The sequence below is a fragment of the Cuculus canorus genome, chromosome 5 (genome assembly GCF_017976375.1).
Source record: "Cuculus canorus isolate bCucCan1 chromosome 5, bCucCan1.pri, whole genome shotgun sequence".
Classification (NCBI taxonomy): Eukaryota; Metazoa; Chordata; class Aves; order Cuculiformes; family Cuculidae; genus Cuculus; species Cuculus canorus.
In genome coordinates this window covers 30,457,560-30,470,523 of record NC_071405.1, presented here as the reverse complement: position 1 = coordinate 30,470,523, position 12,964 = coordinate 30,457,560, and the positions used below count along the sequence as shown (strand labels likewise).

Sequence of the window (12,964 nt, the reverse complement as noted above, 5' to 3'; positions counted from 1 at the left end):
TAACAACCAATTATTTGAATTCTGTAGGCAAAGATACTACTTGATTTCCATGAAATAATCACAGTTTTAACAGAGTCTTCTGGTGTTTGAGTACTGGCACTGGTTTGTCTTGGTAGGAAAAACGCTTTAGGAACATCTTAAAAGACACTTAACAAGTAACTGACTCATTTGAATTAGAGGATCGCTTATTAGCACAAAGCTGGCACACACTGTCTAAGCCAATTCCTGGTAAAATCGGGCTCCTGAGACAGGTACCTGGTGACACAACCCTGGACGACTAGCAGCACTAATGTCCGGCGGACTGTGCTCCTGGGACAACTCGGAAGCAGCTGTGGTTTGCCACCAGCCTCCCCACGCGTGCAAGGAAAATCTGAGAATGAGGCAGCTCCTTCAGCAGTCCCAAGCTCCTTCTTGCTTTAATAGGTGCCTGGACACTGGGAAAAGCCTGTGGGGATGTCAGGATTGTGTTTTCTGCCGTCTCAATTTACAGCTCCTCAGAAGAGGATACATCAGCTCTGTGCTTAGTGTTTTAATAACAACTAATCAAAAATTGTTTGTATATACACACACATTAAAATGCCTATAAATCTGTAACTATTAAAAAAATATTAAAAAGCACCATAAACCACAGTAAGCATCATCCCAGGAGACTCCTCAAGGAAAGCAACCCCTGAATGCACTTGCAGTATTTAAAAGTAGACCTAATCAGAGACTCCTTTTATAAGTTAGTGTATGGGCAGGAAGACATTTAAGATACTTAGAAACCTCTCAGCTACCATCCTGCACACTCATTAGGCAGAAGAGTTGTGTGTCTGAGTCACTGATCTTTAGAAATTTAATTCCTGCAGGACAATCAAGTGACACTACCCTCAAGAAACAGGAAACAAGAAATATTGGCAAACTGACATTTCTTCAAGTTTTAGACACAAGCTGACCTACTAGTGTCAAAAGAAAACAAAAGCTGAACAGACATACAAGAGCATGGGGGAGGAGTGCTGTGCTTTACATGAAAAAAGAGGGTTGCAACATTCTCTTCAATTTGTGCAACGAGACTTTCCCAGCATGGTCAGGAATGCAAAGGACAACACAAGGCAGAATAAGAGAACTAAGTTGGTGTATTCGGCATTCCTCTAGAAGCCGTTTTCGAAGGCTTTATAACACTACCAATTTAAAACAATATTAGTTATTCAGTAAATTATTTCACCACCGTGCTGTGAACTACACTGTTGTCATCCTCCTTACCTTTGGGGGATGGAGAAAAATTCAGAAACTGGGATTCACTATATTGTGCAACACTGAGAATGAGAATTGCTCACCGTGATCACTGTACCGCCGCTGTTTCTGGCTAGAAGATATGCTTCTCTGAACTTTGTGATGAGGAGATTGTCCAGTGCTATTATTAAGATCACTACTTGGCCTAACTTTGGCAAGTGAAAGATTGCTGCTGGAGCTTGAATCACTTGCATCCAACTACAACAGAAATAAGAATATTAAAATAACGAGTTCAGACAAAAGAAATTAAACAAACATCACATTATGGGAGCAGTAATAGGGAGGCAGAAGGAAGATGGCTATGGTACACCGGAAATTTTGTGACAGCAAGAAATTTGCTTAGAGGCTCCAACTTCTCTTAAGATTCTTGCGCAATTGTCCTAGGCAAAACTCAGTGGAATCCGCAGCTCCTCAAAGGACAATAAAAAATGAAAAAAAAAATAAAAATCCATCTCTACTTTAAGTACTCTCTCCTCAGAGATCTCTAAGATTTTAACAGGAAGAGAGGATACATTTAGTAGAAGCCACCACACCAATTCCTTCAACAGAAGAACAAACAGCAGATTACCGGTGCCACGTCCTTCAAGTATCATAGGGAAATACAAGGCAAGACCTTTCTTTTAGGTTGACTGGTCCTCCTGATTGGTTCTCTGAAAACATTTACAGCTGGCACATTCACACTACAGCTCCTAGACTAGACAGGACAATGAGTAGCATACACAGTCCTTCAGAGGAGTTAACTGCTGAGCAAGCAGGGTAGTTTTGGGGAGCCTAAAGGCAAGAGTTTACTGACTCAGATCAGGGCAAGAACTAACACAGCACCATTTGTCAGCTGCCACTGATGATTAGAATAATCTGATTATAAGTATAACGGACTTTTGTGCAGGAATACAATGCCTATACTTACTGACTTAATTTTTGCTTCTAACTTTGCTAAGGACATCTCCTGATTCCTTTGTTTCTTGGCATTTGTAAGAATGGTACTTACCTCTGATGATTTTCTTCCTAGCAGTAGGTACGTAGCTGTGATTTCATCATACTTCATTTTACTAAGGGATTCTTGAATTTCTTCTTGAGAATATCCCATTCCTACCATAATATCTAAAATCAAATACACACTCTAAGTAACAGAAACACTCTGATATTTAGGCTGTTTAAGTTCAAAAGAAAGAATGGAACATCTAAAAAACCCAACAAAACAATTAAGTATGAGAATGCAAGCCTGATGACATATCACTACTAGAAGATCAGTTACTTATTCCAAATGACAAACAAATACAGAGTGGTAGAGAAAACCACCCCACCCACGTCACGCAAACATTACCATATTCTGAAAAACATTCAATTACCTATTCTTTTCTGGTCCGAGATGTCTAGTTCTGGTTCAACAAAAGGTTTAAGTTCATCCTCCTCATGCCCTGCATTGATCCACCTGTCCTTCATAATTTGCTATAAAAGAAAGGGTTTTGTTAGTACAAAACGGTTAGCAGCAAAGAAAACAAGCTGTTAAAAGAACTCCTCCCTGACTCCACCTACCAAACACTAAGGCCTTTTCTCATTTTTTTTTTTCCAGAACAGGCCCCAGAAGTTACTCGGTTCTGGTTTGCTTGGTGAGGAAAACCAACTGTGCACATCAAGTCAAGCTGCTTCCCAATCAGATATATTCCAGCACATAGCTGAAAGCTAGAAGCCCACAACACAGACCAGGAGCAGTGTGGAAAGTCCAAGAGCTCGACTATGGAAGTCAGTTCTGACATGGTCCTGCCAAAATTCAGGCAAAAGGCAACCACACCATAATCTAGTCGTCAATACCCAGTTAACATTTGAAAATGTCCTGGTGGATCATCCCTTAATGCAGGAATCCACACTCAAACCACTAGGAAAAGTCATACGACATATGCAGTGATGTCTCATGTTCATTTTGAAAGTAACTGTGGAGAGCGGTGTCTTCTAATTATAGCAAACAACGTATTAAAAAAATCATATGCTTCCCTCAAGAGGAAGCCCCCCTCTCCCAAAGCCACTGCAAATAAACTATTCAGGAAGAGTAGGACAATAAGTTACAACTCAAAAATATGGTTGCGAAACATAATGTCAAGCTTTCGAATGCACCTTATTTGTGCCATTACCTCTAGAGTGCCTCTTTTTGTTGGGTTTAGCACCAGGAAACGTTTGAGGAGGTTTTCACAGTCTGTGGACATGTAGAAAGGAATCCTATATTTTCCTCTTAGCACTCTTTCTCTAAGCTCCTTGTAAACAGAATAAGAATAGACAGTAAGCGGTAAGCAGCAAATCACTTAAAACATTAGGTAAACATGCCCAACATGTTCTGCACAAACTCACCTTTAAGGTCTGTCCATCGAAAGGAAGAGATCCACTCACAAGGGTATAAAGAATAACACCTAAACTCCAAACATCTACTTCAGGTCCATCATATTTTTTCCCTTGAAAGAGCTCTGGAGCAGCATACGGCGGGCTGCCACAAAAGGTGTCCAGTTTATTTCCAACTGTAAACTCATTGCTAAAACCAAAGTCAGCTATTTTAATGTTCATATCTGCATCTAGCAATAGATTTTCAGCCTGGAAGAGAAAGAATGGATGGTAAAATGAACTTAAAATACTTGATTTTAAATGCTATTGTCTATTTTTACTCACTCTCAAAAAGCAAAAAGCTAAAGTATCTGTTAAAAAGTCCCTTCCTTGCAAGCTCTTTCAGCATGCTTTAGCTTATCACTCACATATTCCCTACTCTATAAATCTCTGTACAATGGCTTTAGACAATGGAAGCTGTTAAGCTACCTGAAAACCATGTTTTCTCCACAGAAATGCATTCTGAGCTATTGTCATTTATGCTTTTGATCTATTAAGGTGAAAACAAGGTAGTTTCACTATGCATACTTTATGTAGCTTTCTTGCAAAAGTTTGGTAATACATGTAGCCTTCAAACTTATTTCAAGTGTGGGATTTTTTTGGTGGGGTGAGATGATTCTTTTTAACTTACTAAGCCATGATTTGTTGAACAAGTTTTGTGGCAACTCTACAAATATAAAAGGCACATTTTGAAGAAGGGATATACCATTTCATGCCAAGCTACAAAGAAGCCAAACTTCAGTTTAATCATCACAACTGGAAATGCATTCTATTTGAGACCAAAGCTTGTCGAACCTCTGTAAAAGTATATTTTTTTTAAGACCACTCAGCTAAGACCGACCTGCATCAGATTCTAATCTGATCACAGAGCAAGAAGCCATTACATTTCTGTATTTAGAAGTCTTACAAATCCTCTTCCTTTTACTTAAAATGGTTCTATACTGTAAACATTCCTCAAAACTTGCTATAACACACGCAAAAGAAAAAAACCAATCAGCTTAACATACACTACATTTTATAGGCACAATAAAGATCACAGAGGCAGGTACAGCAGCTGACACACACACTTCACATACTTTTTCCTACTCACCTTGAGATCTCTATGAACAATATGCTTTTGATGGCAATACTGCACTGCAGATACTATCTGGATAGAAAACAAGCCCAATTATATAAGTGACATCTCAAAGAAACACGACTTTTAATAAAAAAGTTCAAAATTAATTACTAAAGTTGACTTGTACTTATCCACTCAGAGCTACATAACCAAATACTACTGTGACCATTGTATTGGGGAGAAAGCTTCAAAATAACTTAAGTGTTTGTTATTTGACCTATTTGGTTTCTACTGTACTTGAAAGAGGATTATGTTTTTCCTGTGTGGCTAATTATAGACCAGTAGAAGCAATGACTTTCAGAAAGGCTACTAAAGTACTTCCATTCTAAAACTGTATATAGCTACAAATGCTTTCCCTCTAGACTGAAGTTTTCCAGTTCCCCTCCAAAGGTAATATTTCATGCTGCAGCATGCAGAGAAAAGGATAAGAAAGCAGCCTAACTACTGGAGAAACTACTGGGAAACAGTTTGTTTGTCAAAACTTACGCAACGAGAAGCAATTGTGCATCTAAGAGAGCTCTGCTGGCTAAGTGCATACTATTTTGCATACTGTCTAAGAGTAACAAGCTCAATGAAAAAAATTTGTCGCTCAACTGTAATTGAATAATTTCTTCCATCTTAATTTCCAAATATCATTTTTTCCTGCTTTATCTAGGAAACTATATAAGCTATTTTCATAGTACAGCGTCCTAGTACATTCCTTTAGAGTCATAAGCATTGCTGCAGAACTGTATACATATGGAAAAATTGGATAAAGTCTTACTGTTCCATGGTCACAGAAGTGATAAAATAGATTTTATTGTCACGTATACATGGTCAGAATTGAGGTAGAAGTTATGACTTCTCAAAATGAATGGAACTGCACATAAAAAATAATCTTCTGTAATAACTACACTTAAATATATTTCCATTCTTTATTTAAGATCAATATTTGCGACACAGAAAAGTTGTCTCTCCCAGTATCTAAGAGTAGGTGAAAGGAAGTAGCTGAAAGTAAGGTTCTTGGTAGGTCAAAGAACTGACCTACCAGTCAATTTTATGGTTGAAACCTAAGTACTGATGTTATGACCTTTGTGCCCTTGTTTTACTGAATCATGCAAGTGCAAAATGCCACTTTAGAAACCAAGCAGTCTACAAAAAGTTGAAATACTTCCATTCCCTACACTTTAATTCTGGTTTTGCTTGTTCCTTTATGTGTTGGGTCCCTCTTTCAGAAGCTGAGTTCATTTTTTTACAGTTACTGCCAAAGTTCTCCCACATCATCACTTGTACCATCCTTTTATTCTTCCTTCTTTTCCTCTCTGCTACCACTACCTGAGCACTAGTCACAAGCTCACTCTGCAGGCACTTCCAACGCTGACAGTATGACAAACACCCAAGCTTTGTTCGGGACTGCAAAGACACAGCACTATACCATTCACTTCTGAACTGCTTTTACTCTGAGTACATAAGAGCGGAAGGTCTAGCAGATAATCAATCAGTAGTTTCCTTTGGAGATGCTTTTGAACTACTCTGCATTGCAACAGGATAGCACAGAGACTGCAGAAGGGAGTCCAATCTAAATGGAAGGGAAATAATGCAGTGTGTATGACATAAATAATTAAAAAACTGCGGTCAAAGCAGAATGAAAAATAGCACAAAGCATGGCTGGACCAGATTGAGTCCTCTGTTCTTCACCTTCCACCACTGGTTCCACTAACAGACCCCTTGACTCCAACCCTGAGCGTGAGAAATCTGGTGCTGCTTGTAGGTGGGGAGAGAGGGGAAGAAATAGCAGACCTTTTTGCTAGAGGTAACAACTGGGGCATTGAAATACATTTCTTGGGAGGGATTTAAAAAACCTGTATAATCACAGGTTTTGAAAAACAAGTTAGAACAAGTTATCTCCAGGCAGACAAATCATTCTTCATAAGGATTACATGACAAAAGGACAGATAAACGACCTCTCAAGGTCTCTTCCACACCACCATGGAGTATTTAGTTTCTTAGCTGTAACATATGAGTAAGATGTATTTTGTGGATTTTTTTATTTTCCAAATTCTGCTCTTTGCTTGCTAGAGTGCAAGTCCCTGCTCAGGTAAAACCCAAGTGTTCGATGAAGAAATCTCATCTACTTAAAGAAGAAAAATGATCTGAATACAAGATATAATACAATCTATTGTAAGAACTAAGCTCTATACCATGGCACAACTGTTTCTTCAGTTTTAAGAGAGCTATCATCTGGTAAACCAGTTAGTGAATTAAAAAACCAAATCCCTATTATGTTGTAAGTCGATATCTCACACAAGAACAGCTGTATTGAGTCAGATAACAGGTCTACAGGGCATTGTCCCTTCAAGAATGGCTAAAAGCTATATGAAGCTATTCTGGGACCTCTGTGTGAAATGAATAGTTTTATGACTTATAAACCCAGTAAGACCTAGTTTCCTTTGCCACTGTCCTACAGTCAGAGTCCTAATGTCTAATGAATGACAACTTCTGAACAGTGTTTCCCAGATTCTGTCCTGTATGCATGCTCTTCTCACTAACAAAAGTGCAATACACTCGTGCTATAGTTTCTGCTCCTTGGGTTACTACCGGTGTTGTCCATTTTTAACAGGCGCTCATGCTTTTGAAGCTCTCGAGAACCTCTTATCTTTGAGATCAAGGTCCTCTAAAATGCACTGAGCTCCATAGTCAGAAAGTCAGCTGCTGAGGGTGGACAGAGCCCAGCTGCTTGTGCCAAGAGACAAGACTTAAATGAAGACGCTGAAAACATCGTTCTGTATATTTCAACGGAATCAAGTGAGGCCACCTACATACCTTTACAAACAGTGTTTAGTCTACCGAAGCAGAAAAGAAAAGAAGAATCCAAGCTGAGAATCTTAAGTACATAAAATCAACTCTTGATAGGTCAAACACTCAGCTTAGCAGGTAACTACCTTTTAAATTCTTTCCCTTCACACTGATTTTTGAAAAATGAAGTTACATATATCCTGTACAACTCACATTATCCCACAACAGTAAGTACAAAGTGTACCTGTAAAACATGTTTGACCTGTTTCCACAAGTCTTCACTTAAAAGGGAGTTGAATTGTTAGAAAAGATTAGGTAATTGCAAAAGATGTGCACAGGATGATGATCCGTTGAGTCAGGCGGTCAAATTGCAGGAAAGCAGTTAAAAGGCTGCAATATTACAGGGGCTGAGATGGAGACAGGGAGTGTCTCCAGAGGCATCTTGGATCCTGGTGACCCACAAAAGCAGGATTCTGCTTCACTCTCCACTCTCCAGCATTACAACCAAAATAAATACAAAACTCTAACAGCTGTAGATACCCATAAGCAAGGTCTGTAAGGAGAAACTATACCAGCAGTATAGTAGGTAGCACAAAAATAAATGACGAATGCTTGTAATAAGTGACTCTCCTAAGGGGCACTGAAGCGCCCATCTGCCATCCTGGCAGGGAGTCACAAGAGGTTTGCTGCCTTACAGGTCTGAGATGTTGCTGGGAGGGTGTCACAACTCATGAAGAGTACAGACTGCTATCTACTCTTTCACATGGGCATGAACGAGACACTGCATGCTGGAGCACAGGCAGAAGACTACAAAGCAAGGGGTGCAAGAGAAAAGTACTGGTGCCCAAGCTATCTCTTCTTCCATTTTGACAGTTAGAGGAAAGGGGGTAGCAAGAAATAGACGTATAATGCCAATCAACTTCTGGCTTCCTGGCTGGTGCCATCGTGAGGGTTTTGGCTTTTATGACAATAGGACATTCTTTGATGACTAAAGTCTGTTAGGCAAGGATGGGATCCACCTATCTGAAAGGGAATCTTTGGCAGCAGGCTGGACAACATGGTGAGGTAGGCTTTAAATAAAGGACTTGAGGGGCAGGGTCCAAAGTGGCAACACTCACATCACTGCACCCAACTGGGGAACAAGCCAGGCCAACAGAAGTAACACGCATTCCTAAGCTGCCTCCCAAGATGAGAGTCAGAAGACCAACCACGTCAAGTGTATGGTATACCAATGCACACAGCTTGGCAAACAAACAGGAGGAGCTGCAGCTCTGCAACCAGTCGGAAAGCTCTGGTATGACAGGAATAACTGAAATATAGTGGGACAATGCATGTGACTGGAGGACTGCAATGCATGGCTATAAGCTGTTTCGTAAAGGCAGGCAGGGAAGAAGAGGAGAAGGAGTTCAGGAGTCAAGGAGAACCTTGAATGTACAGAGCTTAACTATGGTGATTGTAGAAGCCCTACTGAATGCCTACAAGTCAAGATCAGAGGGGTCGGTTCCAAGGGGAATCCTACAGTAGGCATCTGCTACTGACCTCCAAATCAAGATGACAGGGCCAACAAAGCAATACTTAGGTCACTTAAACAAGCTTTGGGTCAACAGAACCTGGTTCTTACGGGTGAATTCAACTACCAAGACATTTGTTAGATGAACAACGCATCAGCTCATGTTATCGATCAAATTCCTGGAATGCATACAGGACCACTTCATCATAGAAATGTTAGAGGTGCCAAAGAATGAGGTACTGCTGGATTTGCTACTCACAACTCATGAAAATCTCTTTTGTAATCTCAGTTAGCAATAGCATTGGCTGTAGTGGTCTCAATATTGTGGAGTTTGGGATCCAGCTGAGCATCCTGAAGGTTAGTACTAAGACGAAGGGTTTAAATGTTGAAAGAGAAAACTTCAGCTCACATAAGAGCTCAGCTGGGGCAGATTCTGTTGGGAAGCTTCCATGAAGGATAAAGGAGCTAGCAATGCTGGGAATTTTTCAAGAATGCTCTGGAAGCACAAAAGCAGGTCATCCCTTTTAAAACTAAGGGAAGTTGGTGGAGGAAGAGACCCCCTGGGCTTAACTTGTGAGCCTCTGAGTCTGGTTCCCTTCTCTCTTGGTTTTGAGCAGAGATGGAAAAGAAGACCAATACCTATTGAGGGCACTCTCCATATCTTTGAGAAGACTCAGAAATCAGGGGATGTCCCAGAAGACTGAAAGAAGGTTGATGTCCCCCCTGCCATCTAGAAGAAGGGCTTAAAGGAGGATCCAGGAAATTACTGGCCCATAAAACTGAATGGACACAAGAGGAAATTTTTTCACAATGAGAACAATCAGCTGTTTGAATAATCTCCCTGGGGAAGTGGTGGACTCCCCAACACTGGACACAGAAGATTCAGGTGGACAGAGTGCTGAGGCATCTTATCTAGACCATGCTTTTGCCAAGAAAAGTTGTATCTGATGATCCTTGAGGCCCCTTCCAACTTGGGATTCTACAATTGTTGAACAAATGTGCAATTCCAATGGAATTACTGCAAGATCTTTTTCCATGCAGCCTGTGATAAATAAATTGAGGACAAAGAAGTGTGCAGCTGCTCTTTTGGGTTTGTTCTGTTTGGGTTTTGGTCATCTCGCTGCCCCCTCTCCCAGGATTAAAGAGGATAAATACAAGATTTAAAGAGATGAGAGAAAAAGAACAAGGATTTCACAGAAATGCTTTTGTTGCCTTCTTATGTTGGGTTAAATACATTTCTATTTTTCCTCTAATTTCACTGCTACTTTTGAGCTTATTTCTTATATTGCTTTCACACTGTTCTTACTGTATGAAACAGTTGTTGCACAGTTTCCTAGTTCCCAAATTGTTTCTTTTGGTCACACTACCCACGCTAGGGAAGTATAAGTTCTCCTTATAAGGCATTTTGTGAAAGTCATTGATTAATTTCCTAGAAGTCTCATGCATTCTTATCAAATTTTTTCTACAATACTTTTGTATAGCTACGCTTAAGAAATGAGGGTATGGGAGTCTGCCCTTCCAGTGAAACTCACTGCCAGGTCACTGCCACAATTCACCACTTTAAAATCCCTATGTACCATTCAATAAAACACTCTTGTCCCTATTGTGTCATTAAGCAGGAGCACAACTTTGATATTTATTACTTTTCACAAGATTATCTAGGCTATCCAAGTGACACAAGGGATGGAAATAACATAGTCATTTACAAATTTCTACACAAGACCTGAAAACAAACCATATCACACCAGTCAGACCTGCAAATGAAGATAGATGCTGCAGGAGCATAGATTTGGATGTAAATTAGTTATGTAAAAATATTGTTCAATATTGCTTTAGTGTAGAACCGAAATGCTTTTTACGTATGAATGAAATTCTAACACCTTTTCAAGGCTAGTTTATCCATCATAAAGAAATCTAAACTAACAAGCCTAGAAATTATTTTTCCACGTTGTTTTAGAACAACTATTAAATTGCATCTTTTCATGTAAGCGTATGGATGTGAACAGATCCCTGTTACATGCACTGCTTGCGTTTTGACACTGGCCTGTTTGTAGCCTGTTACATCTGAATAACTTCCAAAATGTTACAGACCAGCGGAACCAGGCATATATGAAAACACCCCAGAGGAAATACATTTTGGAACAGAATACTCTTCCAAATCAAGCAGTGTGTTCTGGCACTCTTGGACACCCTGGCACACAGCACTAAACAAACTAGCACCATTGAACTGACTACTAATCTCTTCAAAGTACTACCATAATCCAAGTCTTTCTCACTCAGAATGACAAGTGCGTAACACACTGAACACTGTTAGAATTCTAACACAAAGGACAGCCGTTTTGCTCATTTCAGCATTAAACACGAGAGGGGGGGTGGGGAAGCTGATGTATAGGAATGTTGTACGTACCTGTCTAAATTTAGCTCTAGCCTCCTTTTCCTTCATTCTTCCATGTGCAACCAGATAGTCAAAAACTTCCCCTACAATTCAATAATGACACACATTAATTTCAGAATCCAATTTGAGAATCCAGAGATTCTTCTCAAGTGGTTGCCCAGAGCAGTTTCACTAGAATGGTTGTACTTGAAGTTTATGATTACAGGTTAACTCAAGAGAATAAGGCACAACTGCTACGCAATTTACTACATAGTCATCTCTCATACAAGAAAATAATAAGACTTAATGAATGAGTAGATACAGACAAAAAATCCATTTCCTTCCAATGATTTATGGCAAACTGAACAGCATACTTCTGTTTTGTAAAGAAAGATGACATACATCCCTTCACAGACTTTCTCACAAGGGTTGCTTTTGCCCTACAACAAAGCGCTTCATATGTGAGCGTATCTGCTGATATTTGTGAGTATTTTCACATCAGCTTTAGATTTTTATTTGTGCACTAGTATAAACGTGTTCTAGCCAAAATAAGAAATCTTAATCTAGGCTTGTAGGTACCCACAAGGAAGGTCACAATAATCAGCAACACAATACACATTGACATAATCTTTCACACAAATCTGTAGGATGCACTCCTGAAGCAGCCCAATGTATGGCTGCAGATGACTAAAACAGTACAAAAGATCTGTTGTGTTTTGTGTTTTTTTCCCCTTGAATCAATTCATTAATTTTATAGCGCAGCAATATAGACTACAAGCTTTGAGCTCTAGGTGCAGCCAACTGGCCCATAAAACACTGACATGTTTCTGAGAGCGTGGGAGATTTTCTTTGCTAAAACCTAGCCACATACATAAAACTCCTACAAACACAGACTAGTACAGTTCTAAAAATTCTTTACTAATACACAAAATTAATAAAAACTTTCAAAGTGGCTCAAATATCTAAATAGTCTCTACTGAGCAAGAAAACACTATTTTGTAGGCAGCCACCTCAGAAGGGAATAACTGAGTAACTTCGCATTTTTGTAAAGAAGCAACTCCATCAAATTTGAATAAAAACTCTGGAGTCCTACAGCAGGAAAAGTTAACAACTGAGCAATCTGAGGGAATGTCAGGATTTTCTATAAAATAACCTTGCTTCCCCTTGTAGTCAATTATTTAATACTAAGTCTCTCAGTTGTATTTCACAGCTGTTTCTTAAAAAAATTTTGAACATAGAAACCTGAACACTTCTCCACAATTCAGGGAAAATGACAACAGAGAAAGAATTATCCCCAATTTATGTAAAGTGTTGCAATTGCAGCAACAGTTTCTTTCATCCTACAGCCACATTTCATGTGCATCATATGTGACCAGTATCTTGATAAAAAGGAAATATGGCAAATTGACGCCTGTCACTGAGATTACTGGCCACTCCTGTCTTGCACAACATTGCACACACAAAGGGTATTGCTCATGGCCTCTTAGGCCAGTACAGTATGTATCTCTCCATCACCCTAAGAGAGATGCTCACTACTTTAGAGAAC

The 12,964-nt window shown here is 39.5% G+C and overlaps 1 protein-coding gene across 12 annotated transcripts in view; it reads right to left on the bottom strand.

Annotated features, from left to right (window-relative positions):
* Positions 1–12,964, bottom strand: part of MARK3 (microtubule affinity regulating kinase 3) — a 65,344-nt gene that overhangs the window by 24,144 nt on the left and 28,236 nt on the right. For all 12 annotated transcript variants that reach the window (XM_054067890.1, XM_054067891.1, XM_054067897.1 and 9 more), the window contains 7 exons: positions 11,452–11,522; positions 4,733–4,789; positions 3,616–3,852; positions 3,402–3,521; positions 2,622–2,721; positions 2,261–2,373; positions 1,317–1,470 (listed from right to left, as the gene is read on the bottom strand). In XM_054067890.1, coding sequence (XP_053923865.1) covers positions 1,317–1,470; positions 2,261–2,373; positions 2,622–2,721; positions 3,402–3,521; positions 3,616–3,852; positions 4,733–4,789; positions 11,452–11,522 — 852 coding nt within the window. The remainder of the gene's footprint in view (positions 1–1,316; positions 1,471–2,260; positions 2,374–2,621; positions 2,722–3,401; positions 3,522–3,615; positions 3,853–4,732; positions 4,790–11,451; positions 11,523–12,964) is intronic.